A 13,063-nucleotide genomic window follows, 5' to 3' on the forward strand; every position below is an offset into this window, starting at 1 on the left:
AATTTACACGGACAGGTATCGCGTGTAGCCACGGCAGGGCTAGAGCTGTGGCAAGTGCGCGCGCGCCGCCGCTCTACCTACCCCGCGCGTGCTGTAGGTCAACCGGCGAGGGTTGGTCCGCAGCGACACGAACTAGCGGCGGTCAAAGGTGAGAACTATACCCGAAGCGCAGGCCGTATGATTCCCTGTGGCACTGGTGTAGTAGTGGTAAGGTGGCGCCACTGGGTGGCGCCTGTTCTCTGGGTTCACGTGCAGTGCGTGCCATTGCCAGAACAGAACCTTTGGAACGTCTGCCGTTGAGGAAGGCCGGCTGCCACGTTACCCGTGAGTTACGGCCCCGCTTTCTTAATTGAAACGCGGTTCTTGTGTCTCAGTCGAGATGCGTACTTTCGGCAGCGATATGAAATTATGGCAACTGCCACGAAATGGTACTTGGATTGGGTGACGCCGATAGGGCAGTGTTTAGCTGCGTTCGAAAACCTGTGCTTTCCTCTTCTTTGTCATGATTGTGGACGATTTGCCCATTTGCTGCAAGGAGCGTGAAATTTTTTTCGCATTTAGACTTTGGTTGTAAACTTTCGTGTGTGTAGGGTGTTGCGACGATAATCGGAACACTTTAAAAAAATTTCCTGAGCGAACCGCCGCTCTGTTCGCGCTCAAACTTGCCACGATGGTCGCATTTTGTGGTCTGTTTAGTTTGATACCGGGAACAACGATGGTGCTTACCTGTGTATTCTGAAAATAAATAAAAACGATTTTCGTCTATGGGAAAATGGCGGCTGATTTGGACGTGCGAGCCAGCGCAAGTTGATGTTGGAACGACGGAACCACCTGCAGAGTGAAACGCACGTTTGGGATTTACGTACAGAGCCAAACGGTGCAGCGGACGATCAGAAAATGTACCTAGAACTGAGCTAGCAGACGGATCAGAAAACCCGGTTTTCGGGCTCGCACGTCAAATCAGCCGCCATTTTCCCATAGGCGAAAATCGTTTTTATTTATTTTTAGGATAAACAGGTAAGTACCGTCGTTGTTCCCGGTGTCAAACAAAACAGACCACAAAATTCGACCTCCGTGTGAAGTTTGAGCGCTAACAGAGCGGCGGTTCGCTCAGGAAAAAATTTTAAAGTGTTCCAATTACCGTCGCAACACACTATGTGGGGGGCAAAAGTCTGGATACCGCGCAAGAGGCGGTCGCGAGACCATACCATCGCCGCGCGACAACATCGCATTTGTTGCCGAGACGACTTATTGAAGCCTGTCTTTTCTCTATGTACAGGCGCCGTCAGAAGTAATTGGAGCACGGGAGCCCCGTGTAGCTGCAGCGGCGGTAAACGAAAGGAGCAGAACACGCATGCGTGCCTGCCGACGGTGATAGCAACTCTGCACTTCTCAACCCACTTCTTTGAACGCGGCTTCGAGCATTATTTGCAGCGATTCGCAGCATACTGGTCTCGGCGATGGCGCTTATAGCAGACCCCCCGAAAAATATTAAAGAAAAATTCACTTCAGATCCCTGCAATTGCGACGCTTCCCCAGCAGCTCGAGTGCGCTGACAGTGTGTGAGCGACTCTGTCAGATACCGCCTCTGCTATCAGCACCATCGCTGAGACCAGTATGCTGCGAAAACCGTGGCTCCGAATAATGCCCGAAGCCGCGTAAAAAAAGTGGGTTGAGAAGTATAGAGGGGCTATCACCGTCGTCAAGCGTGCATGCGTGTTCTGCTCCTTTCTTTTACCGCCGGTGCTGCTACACGGTGCCCTTATGTGGTTCGACCACAGCTCCCGTGCTCCAATTACTTCTGACGGCACCAGTACGCCTGTTCATTTTCCCTCAAGAGCTGATGTTCTGCTTGTTTACTTGAAAGATCAAACGGTGGGTCATCTGCAGCCACGTGGCGCGCATTTTAACTTGCTGTAGTGTAGCCCGTGTTGCTACCTTTGGGCTCTTGCGTGCTAATATCAGCAACGTTGGTAACGTGATTAACGGGTGTTCTCTTCGCTGCACTGTTTCAGCGTTTTTGTCCCTACCTCATCATTATTTGTGACTGCAGTAGACGTATGCAAACCGGGGAATTCCCATGCAGATCGAACGCTGTTGAATCAAAGAAATGCCAGTTTTATGAAAAGCCAACCACCTAGTCTGTTTCATTAAGATATGCTTTTGAGTCTTTCACTTTCACGTCCGTCATTTTAACTGGCTTCACATCATGTAATTCCAGCACATCAGCATATAATTCCATTTGATAATGCTTCTTTGTGCATCACATGCCAAATATTTTTACGTGCTCTTCCTGCCTTTTTGCTTCTGTTATGCCGTTATTATGAATTTTTCGCATATGCGAAAAATTAATAATAACGGGATATGTTGAGGAATAGCTTTCCACCATTTGTTCCAATTTTTTACATTATTACCAATTTCTCCGAATTTGCAACCCTTTTTTCATGCATAATAGCCCTTAGGTGTGTATCACTGTACAGCGGTGAGCACGCTTAGGGTGAACAAGGGAGCTTGTGGCCGCCGGTACTATCCGAGCCGCCTACCGTGGGCTCCGCGAAGCATCACATGGACATTGGGTATGCAGGGAGACTACTTTGAGCTCGCACGTTGTGTTATTAGAGTCTACTCTGCATATGTTCGCTTCATTTCGCTCGTAGTGGGAGAGCTGTCCGCTCTTTAAGAAAAACGGGGAACTGGCTTTGGCACATGGCTTTTGCTGCAATTGCACCGGGCCCTTTGGAGCATGTCAGGCGCTCAGTTGTGAATGTGTGAAATGGCCTTTGCGATTTCCACCAAGACCAAATGATCAGATACGCCCACTGTTTGTTGCAAATAAACGCGTCACCCGAGTAAGCGCAGCACTATGATTGTGATGCGACTTATGGTTAAAAGATCATCTTCATAGAGCTTAGCATTTTTATTCAGGCAGGTACGAAGTGAGATGCGGTTAGCAGGTGATGCGCGCAATGGAAGCATTTTCTCGCTGAACACGCCTTGTACATACGGGATGCTTCACGGAGGCCACGCTAGGCTGCTCTGGAAGTTCCAGTGCCCACACGATCCCATGTTCACCGTAAGCGTGCTTAGTGCAGTATTGGTATTGCCAAATATATATACTGTGCCCCACCATTTGTGATCACGTGACATGGGGGCATGCCTTCCCCAATTTTCCTATTCACGTGGTATGAGATTGTTACTCTGATCATGTGGTCGCATTGTTTGCATGTTGGAGAAGTATTGCACTAAAGTCCTTTAAAAATATGTGTACTTGAATTGACATGGGAGGTAGCAACGGCCTTGAGAGAAATAGCGATGCCACTAACACTGATATGTACTGTAGCTGTGCCCTCTGTATGCCCATTACTGGGGTACAAAAGCTAGCCTTTTGCCAGGACTCTATTCTCAATCTTCGCTATTGTGCTGAACATTTGGCACCATAATGTTTGCCCCTCAAGCACCAAAAAAATGTTCAGCGTGGTAAGGTAACGTTTTGTAATTCCTTGGAACACAAAGCTGAGTTGAGGAAGCAAGGATACGAGAGCAGGAGGAGGTTGTAATCTTTGAACATGTCTCTGGGGACACAGTTCTGATTCAGGAAAGCGGTGGCAACAGCGCACTTAATGAAAAATAAATACAGTTGGGCTCAGCCAAAAGGTAAAAAAAAAAAGGGTGGAAATATGTGGACAGAAATAATGTTACATTCTGAAGTAGACATGTGCACAGACACTTTTTTTGTGCAACGCTTTTTGGAGCTTTTCTTGAAATTATAAATGCTGGCAGAACGTAGTCAACCAACACATCCAGTACTCACATTAGAGAGTCGCAAAGTACCTCAGCCAAAAATTAGTGCTCTATGCCCATCAGATAACTTAGAAACCTCTCAGAAGATTTCTCCCTTTCCCAGTTTTGGCATTCTCGGACTGCCGGAATTGTCATTATAGCGGTGTAGCTATTTTCTGGCTTTCCTTTAGTTCTTCCAGACGCAAAGGAAAGACTGGAAGCATTTGGAAGTGTTGCAGAGTCCCTTTGAAATTTAATCAACAAAACTTGAAAAAGAGTTGCACAACTGGTCAGGCTGGCCACCACTCTCCGAATCTTCTGTCCACCGTCAGCCTTGCCCCACTATGCCGCCCGCACCAGCGCCACTTATAGAACCTCACATCACATGATTTGCTTAGGTGCAAAGAGGGAAAGAGGTCGAGATGGACCAACTTGCCTGCTAGTGAATAAGTTTGTGACAAACTCGTTAGGAAGACTAGGAAGAGGTTTGGTCCTCCCCTAGCCACTACCGTATGCAGGGGGCGTGATCGTGGCATTTGAACTGAAGTTTACTAGCTTGAGGGAGGGGTATCCTACTAACTCTGCCTATGATCAAAGAGCGACTACCAATTATTATTTTTCCACAGCAAGCTACTCTGCAACTGTAGCGGCTCTGATGTCGAATTTGAATTTGGGGGGTTTAGCGTGCCGGTTCCGCACTTGTCTATTAGGCGTGTCGTAGTGGAATGAAACTCTGTACGCCGGTGCCCCTAACAGCTAAATGTCACGACTGTAAAGAATTAGCAACAGGGAAAGAAGCAAACGATTGCTAGCTTTCTAGCTGGACTTGAGACATTAAAAACACCAGCGTCAAGTGCCGTACATATGCAAAACTGAAGCGAAAAAAATTTGGCCACCTTCACGATCGAGATGTGAAGACTGAGGAAACAGTGGAGCTGGTGGTCCTCATTAACTTCAATGTGGCTTTTTCTGTTGCTTTAACTTAACTTTTGTATAGCTCTAGCTTGGCTCTTCTTTTGCTTTAATGTGGCATTTTCTATTGCTGTTAATTTGGCTTTTTTGTAGCTTTGAGACGATTGGTTTCCTGCTTCCTTCGCTGACGCTCTGCTGCTTCTTCGCGAGAGAGCACTTTCTTAAGTCTGTCCATCTTATCTGTAGATCGGACACTGATGCCTCCGAGCGCACACTGTCTCACAACGAGAACACTTGCATGTCAGAGCTTATGTCATCACTAGGCGCAGCCAATCCCCAACGCGCTCCCCCCATCCCCCGTACATCTGCATCACGATGCGAACTCTCCACACCTGCTCATCAGCTCCTTGCCTCTTTGCCACTTCCCCTCACACTTCTTGGCTACCATGTTTCTCCTCTCCACTTTGCTGCACCGATTTTTGAATGACGCTCGGCATGTCTGTAACTCAAGCTTAAACAGCTCCGCTGTTGAAATAGTGATTGCGTAGAAATGAAAACAACGCAACAAGGAATACAGATTATATCACGGCCTTCCGACCTAAAGGTTGGCATGCTATAATAAGGCTGCGGTTGAGGGACGGCTAGAGTGAGGAGGAGGTAATTGTTCTCCTAGCCTAATAAAGATAATAAAGAAACATAAAAAGGGCGAATGAGATAAAGACACTAAAATATTTGTTACATAAAAAACTTGCTGTGAAGAGTGTGGGGGAGGTTTAAAAAACTTCAAATTTTGTTAAAAACCTGGGAGAAGTGCCTTCAAAAACGGCTTCAGTGAAACGTGTATTGATGAAAACGGCATTTTTGGTTTTTTACTCGCCTGCAAGCACCTACTGTTTGGCTGGCTGGCTGGCCCGCAGTCTCTAACATTAGCAGCATCTGCCTACTGGAGCACGTGAATAAGCCACAGTGATTTCTAACTTTCTGTGCAGCCATCGTGCAACAGGCTTCATTAAAGCCCAGTTTTAGCATGTTTTTAGTGGACTGTCAAAAGCCAATTTGAAACGGCAGAGCTAAAAACAAAGTTTCCCCAGTTGCATGAACATGCAATCGCTACACTGTCCTTGTGAATGTCTTGAGGAATGCTGTAGCATTTCTGGAAAGTTGAGCCACTTAACATGTGTCACAGAACAGTGCATTAGTTGAGCAGGCCGGGCTTGCATTGGCAAAGCAACACTGGCTGTTGGATACGAGGTACGAGCACTGCATCATTGCAGCGCTTGCTAAAGAATTTGATGCCTGCCTGTGTGCTTCCATCCCCAACAAAGTGTAGCATTATGATTCAGTTCATTACATTTCCCATGTTGGAGAAAACCCTCAGTACTTTGTGCACTGAACGGCATCATCTCTTACATCTACGCAAGTTCGAGTGCACTCATGTTAAAGTAAACTTGCCAATGTCTGAAGTAAGAAGTGCTTGTCCAGCGTTCCTTTCCCAGGCCCATATTTTGCCTTTTAGTGGGCTCGTAGTCATGTTTTTGCTCAAAATTTGCAACGCTGTAGATGTGATGGTGAAAGATAGCAGTGGACCAGGTGGATACCTCCATCACGTGTGCCTGGTATTGTGTGTAAAGCTCTATTATGATTGAAGAACAGGACCATGTGCTGCAATCCACCTGTTCCACAACACTACTGTGTGTACGTGGCCCTGGCAGAGGAGGCCAAAAACAGTCTGGCAGGGGTAGGCCGGTCTGCTCTGTGGTGACCCCACTGCTGTCTGCTGCTGTAACTGAGCCAGCGTAGTGGAAGCATGCGACCGGGTTCGGTCCCCATGGAGAAAGCAAAATGCAGTACGTTTTACAAATGCAACTGTCAGGCAAACCGTAACATGAAGGGGGAAATTTGTTTCTATCGACAATTTCCAACCCCAAAATGGGAGGGAACAAATCGGGAGTTTTCCGCCAGGCACCATGCATAAATGCCCCATTCTGCGTCCCGTCGCAGTCACACCAGGTCACACCACCGGTGACGACAACCTGCTGGCACGCCAAATTCAGAGATTGCCTTGTCATGTTACTCAGACCAAAAGTTGCTGTACTATGACAGGCTCGTTGACCAAGGCAGCCACTAGGCCCTGACGAGATGGGGCTGCGATGAATGTGCTGCTATTTTGTTAGTTCTTAGAGCATGATAACCTTCATAAGGTCAACGAAGCGAAAGTACCTTCATGTTATATATACGATTTGTGTTGCGTGGCTAGCGAAGCTTCGCTGACTTCGCTTAGCAGAAGCTGCGTATGCGTGCACGGCTGGCACGCTTGTAGAAAATGCAGGGCATGTTAAGTCCTCAAGAAGAGTTACTTAACTTAATCTGGGCAACCCAGAATCAAAATCAATCAATGTTTCTATCATAAAGTGCAAAACAAAAGTACAAAGAGAACATTTTTTTTCGAAGAGTGGACTCTCGATCTGCTTGCAAGCTAAAATTTGTGATTGCATTTCCTGGCTTAATAAGTATCGCAGTCTCTTGGTATCAGAAATTCGAGAGGGTCTAGAGACACTCAGTGGGCAAGCACTAATCGAATGATAATCAGTTTGTGTGCCAGCAATACTATAAAAATACTTTTTCGGAGAGGTGCAAAACATAAGCTAAGCCTCAGCTCTGTGTCTGCAGTATTCGGGTAGGGTCACTTGTGGCGCTGTTGCCGAGTGGTCTAGAGCGTCAGAAACAGCACACCGCTCGAATATGGTGGTTTGAATCCTTTTGGGGATTTTTTTTTAAATTTTTGTCATGGCATGCTTGCAGAAAGTGATGCATTTTTTTTTTTGTTGTAACCTGCATACAGCCCTCCACTGCTGGGAAATGTATTGATCCAAATAACAAGGAGCTTGTGAGTTGTTGGAATTAGTTCGTGTGCGCCACTTTCTTTTTTTTTTTTTTTTTTTTTGCCCGTGACCATGCCGTTGTTTAAAAGAAATGAACCAGTACCAACTTTTCAAACTGACAGTTGTTCTAAAGAAGAAAGTGTAATTGTGCAACTAGGAGGAACAAGGGCGGTTACGAATAAAAATGCAACCACAAAAAGCAATTTTCTTAGATACTGGGACTTCGGTTGCTTTGGGCTTTGTTTGCTCACAAAAGTAACCTCAACATGAATTTATGCTCGTTATGATAGGAAACAGAGAAGGAAAAAAAAACTGCGTAATTGAACAAACCTGCAGCTGCGTATAATTTTTTGTATCGCTCAAATCTCATACCAGCATCAAGCAATGATTTTTATAAAGGCCACATTAAGTGCCCGTGTTTATGCTGCTGTCTGACAGATGACATATCCCCCTCCCCTTCCTTTGAACAGCTAGAAAAAAAAAACATGGTGTGAGAACATTGCTTCCACAGCTTCAGATAGCCACCCTCTGGTACTGACACTTGTGGAACTGCTGCAAAAAGAAACTAGCGTCGCCCGCTAGTTCATACGTTTCCCACGTTGAAAATGTGCGTCTTCCAGCATAGTTATTCCTTTTCCAGCTCTAGGATGGCTATACAATTCACGTAAAACAAACACCAGCAACACAGCCCTGATTCCCCTTACACTGCAGTGGTGGCCCACTTGCACCCCTGCCATATCGCTTCTCGGCGGTGCAACTAGAGGCCGCCACAGCGCATTTAAAAAGGATTGCGTAAGACCATGATCCCACTGTCCTTCATATTAGTGGAGGACAGGACGCTGCCACTTCCTGCATGAAATGGTGTTTACTTGCAACATTGCCTACGCCTATTTCTTCAGAGGGGTGCTGAGGCCTGCTAATTTTATCTTGCTTTGAAAAAGTACATAATTTTCTAGATGCTCCAACCTTGTAAGCAATTTTGTGCCACTGTTGAACATTGTTGCCCACACAACTCCTCCAGTGTTAGCGCTGCACAAGAAAAAGTGCAGTGTTTTTGTTGTGAATATACTGCTGACTAGGACACTAGCAGGTGCTCCCATATTTTTGTCTGGTGAAAGAAGTAATGCAGCCGCTTGTTTAGGCAATGTCTGCCTGATACACCTGTTGGGTTGGGAAGAGGAGTGTATGAACAATGCACGAAGATGCAGAATATGGGGACTCTGGGATGCATTCCGGCCATCGCTGAAAGGCAAAAAACTGGGGCTCAAGGCAGTTGATGCACTGCTGGAGGATTTTGCACATCTGAGCCTACAGCACTGCCGAGTGAGGGCACAAGAAAAGGCACGGGAATGAATGTGCCGTGGCTTCATTACCATTTTGGCTACCTTCGATTTAGGGAAAGATTATTTATGCAGCTGTATTCCTGGGATTTATTTTCCAGCAGCAAGATGCAGGGGCTTTCCAGCAGTACCCAGGACTTCAACTACCCACTGGCACCGGCACCGCAACCCGGTGCAGTCTGTGCGTTCTCCTTTACCTGTGAGTGCAACAATTTCGGGGCAGTACATTACGAGATCCTTGTGTTTGTGAGTGCCCAACAAATGTTTGGTAGTTAGACGGCAGCTCTTGTGCTAAGGAAAGCTGGCCACAGGGCAGGTTAACGTGTTCCTGGACCACTTCATGTGGAGAATGCCAATTGCAAAATATACTGGGGCCCCATCATTTTTTAATGCAGCTTACGGTTTTGATTGAGGGCATTCATAATCTGGCCCATTCATAAGTGACCCATTTAAGCGAGGATGATGCTATGATAAGTGTAAGGTAGTTGGGCCCGTTGTTTCATAAATTGTAACAACTACAGTGCTGATAATAGTATTGAGGGGGCTATATTCGCATGGTGTTGCATATTTAGCAGCCACCTTTTCATCCTGTGTTCAGGTGGGAGCAAAAGCCGATTTGATTTCTTGGTAAAGGTTACTGGTTGTGTGAAGTAACACATGTCAACGCTTTCAATGTGACAGCATTAAATGACCCATTTAGCAGAAAAGCCACCATCCAGTGTCTGTAATAGCTGTACTGTTAATAAAATAGATGGCTGACTGTAAAAATAGAATAAACGTAATTGAATTGAAAAGAAAATTTAGGACTGGATGGGACTGAAACGCAGGGCCTCCGCCATGCAAGTCTCATATGCATCCTTTGAACCATTGCGATTTTGTGGCTCTTGCTTAAAGGAGCCATGAAGACAAAACACAAGTTTGTTTCATTCAAAAGACTCTCTCGTTAGAATCATACTGACACCACTTTTATCATAAAAAAACCAGAATTTTGCGGTTGGCATTGAACAACCCTACCTAGCTGAAGCCCATATCAACTGTGCGAATGGCTTCGGTTGTAGCATGGTCGTAGCAACAAATGCGATGCGGTGTGTTTTGGTGTGTGAGCTCTTCTTTAGCAACAATGGCGGACTAGCCCTGCGTTCCTTTGCATTCGTCACAGCAGTTGCATGTGAAGACCATGATTCCACTGTCCTCCACATAGTGGAGAACAGGAGGCTGCCAGCTCTTGCATGAGCTGGTTTTTTACCAGAATGTGCTGGCAGTAACTGCCGACAACATGCACTGATTTTGGTCGAGTCATACAGTTTGTAGCATTGTCTCAAGTAATCGCCTTGTCTGGCATTGCTCAGCCAAGACAAGGTGATCACTGCTCTCTACCAATAGCAATTGAAAATCTCAATTAGGCCTGCAGGAGCCAGGATTGAGTCAGATGGGATCATAGACACTAGGGATTGAAACTATGTAGCAGCACCCAATCCATTTTTTGAGTTTGATCAGGACTGACTCAATGGACCTTTTTCCAGTAGTGCTCTGCACATGCGCTACTCTCGCTCCCAACGACCGATCCGCCATTATTGGGGGCAAAATGTAAACGAAACGATGCCATATTGGATTAGCCAGTTGCGAACGCCGAGCCAGCTAAGTGCTGCTCCCTTTTCTGAGCCATGAAAGCAGCCGACAGGTAGGTGCTACGGCTGCCATCGAAAAATTTCTCTGCCACCAAAACCGTGCGTGGCGCCTGAGATGGCTTCCTCAGCTGTGCAGGGCAGGCAAAGAAAAGGGGGGCGTGTTCATCTATAATCTCCCAAGTGTGGTTCAGGCGGTCGCCGCAAGAGGGCTACGCTACTGGAAAAAGGTCATTTGCAATTCAGTGCTCTTGTCAATGCGGCATTAGGAAGCATCGACATCTACTACGTGGACCTTGACAGACAAGTGAAGTTTAACATCGGTTGGCACGTCATTTGGTGGAACACGAAGGCAACCCCATAGACCTAACAAGATATTTAATCAAGTGGATTAGCCAGTGATGATGACAGCAGCCACCAGCTTATGTCCATTCAACCGATTCCAATTTTGCTGCGATGTCAATGTCCCCATCCACAATTCTCTCACACTGGAGGGATTTGGCCAGTGCTGACGACAGATGGAGTCAGCTAACGGCTGATTCACCAATTCCTATATGACTGTGACAGGAACAAAACGAAGCCCATAATTCTCACATTCTTAGTGGTATTGCCAAGTGGTGACAGCTGCTGTCAGAGGCCCACAGCAGATTCGCCATTTCGCATTGGCTACGACTTCGAATAGCTCTAAAAGAAATACTTGTTCCATTCAAACTTGGCATGCAACTCGTAAGAAGTGCTTAGTGTCCTTGGAAGTTTTAGGTGAAAACCTTAGTACCCCATTATGCAAAAATCTTTCGTCTTTTCCAGTCCCAGAAACGGCAGCCAATGCTAACAGTAGATAACTCATTTGTATTTGCATGGTATTTGAACCTTAAGCTTGGTCTCCACAGTAGGCAAAGCAGGGTCACGAAGCCGAGTTTTGTATAATCCTGCAGTGTAAACGGTTACTTTCGCAGATCAGCGGCTTCCAATCTTGTTCAAAACAGGCTGTCTAATCTTACTTTTAAAAGAATGAATGCGGCCTACAAGATTTTAACTTTCCTTGTGGGTGTCCAGAATTAAAGCTCTTCAGCCGGACTTCCTCTCACTCCAATGGGTTGGCTCTGTTTCATACAGGAACATTGGTTCGGCACTTAGCCTATCGTGGGACTGACTAGCCTATACGCATCAAACTGGTACTTCCAGCCTCTGTATCAATGGTCTCTTCCATATACAAACCTGTGCTGCAACGTAAAGCCATTGTAATCAAGAGCCTAAAAGAAACTGAACCCTTAAAGGAGCCATGCAGACAAACCACAAGTTTGGTTCATTCGAAAGATTGCCTCGTTACAATCATACTGACAACACTTTTAATGCAACCTTTGCTCAAATCAGCTATATAATTAGGGAAAAATGGAATGGCCATGTGACCCACTAGCTCATTTCCCACAACAGAACCTGTGATGTCATATGCCTTGGTGTGTGCTTGGCTGATGCTGGCAAAAACAAATTAGGCGGGGCTTATAAGCTTGCCGAACGAGCAATTTACACTTAAATGTAGCGCACATTCTTTTTATAGCAATAAGAATGGGGGGGGGGGACAATTAAAGTTACAAACATGTAAACACCGAAGCAGTTAGTGCGGCACTTTACCGGCTGATACTGTGTAGCACAGCCGTTGAACGTGTTGGACTTGTCTGACACAACACTGATCAACTGACATATGCGGCATGATCACATGCATGACCAGGTTTGTCGATTGATAGCTTACATTTTAGGAGACGATTGGTATGAACCCTAATAAAATATGGCAGGTATAGCAGTCCAGCCAAAAGCAAAGTGCGAACACTGGCACCTCAGTAGTATTGCAGCACCACCTCTGAAAGTGGCCGATAAACAAGGTCACCAAACAGCCGTCTGTGAAATGGTGGCAGCCCTGGTCAGCAGGCCATCTTTAGTTTTAAGGCCCTGCTCTGGATACGTCGTCGTCGACGTCATGAAAACACATAATGTAGTGGGAGAATTGAAATTTTGGATTTTACATGCCTAATGTCTCAGTAAATAAAGCATCGTTTGCTGCCAGACAAGTGCTGAGGGCACTATAGAACACTAAATCTTTCGAATAAAACCAACTTCTATTTTGTCGGCATGGACCCTTTAATTATGAGCATAAGCATATGTACAAAATCAAGTAAATCGCAGCACATTATCTGCATCCCTCGTGGCAGAATAAGAGTGCAAGAAAACAATTCCCTCAAAATTTTTTCACTGCATCAAATACCAACTGATACTTCTTTAATGCCTATTTATTCATTTACATTGCTTTTTTTTTTCTGATGAAACTGCAAAAAAGAGGGAAAGTTTCATCAAAGCTCCTTTCCTAAGGTATTTTCAGCAGACTTGTGCACACTAAAAGCATTTAAAATAAAATACTGTATGCAGATTAATGAGCGGCACAAACTTCATCTGCGTGTTTTTGAAAAACGCTGTGAGGTGCACTGCCTCCTTTCTCAGTAGTGGGAGCAGTTACATGTTTTGTCGGGCA

At 45.8% G+C, this 13,063-nt stretch overlaps 1 protein-coding gene across 1 annotated transcript in view; it reads left to right on the forward strand.

The window, feature by feature from the left end:
* The first annotated feature begins 219 nt into the window (after window positions 1–219).
* The window catches only part of LOC144163016 (uncharacterized), a 41,219-nt gene continuing 28,375 nt past the window's right edge, over window positions 220–13,063 (forward strand). Inside the window, exons 1-2 of the mRNA XM_077693795.1 lie at window positions 220–324; window positions 9,016–9,113. Of these exons, the coding sequence (XP_077549921.1) occupies window positions 9,023–9,113 (91 nt within the window). The 5' untranslated portion in view covers window positions 220–324; window positions 9,016–9,022. The remainder of the gene's footprint in view (window positions 325–9,015; window positions 9,114–13,063) is intronic.

The sequence above is a fragment of the Haemaphysalis longicornis genome, unplaced genomic scaffold (genome assembly GCF_048455015.1).
Source record: "Haemaphysalis longicornis isolate Haplotype H1 unplaced genomic scaffold, Haemaphysalis longicornis Haplotype H1 scaffold_1, whole genome shotgun sequence".
In the NCBI taxonomy this organism is placed as follows: domain Eukaryota; kingdom Metazoa; phylum Arthropoda; class Arachnida; order Ixodida; family Ixodidae; genus Haemaphysalis; species Haemaphysalis longicornis.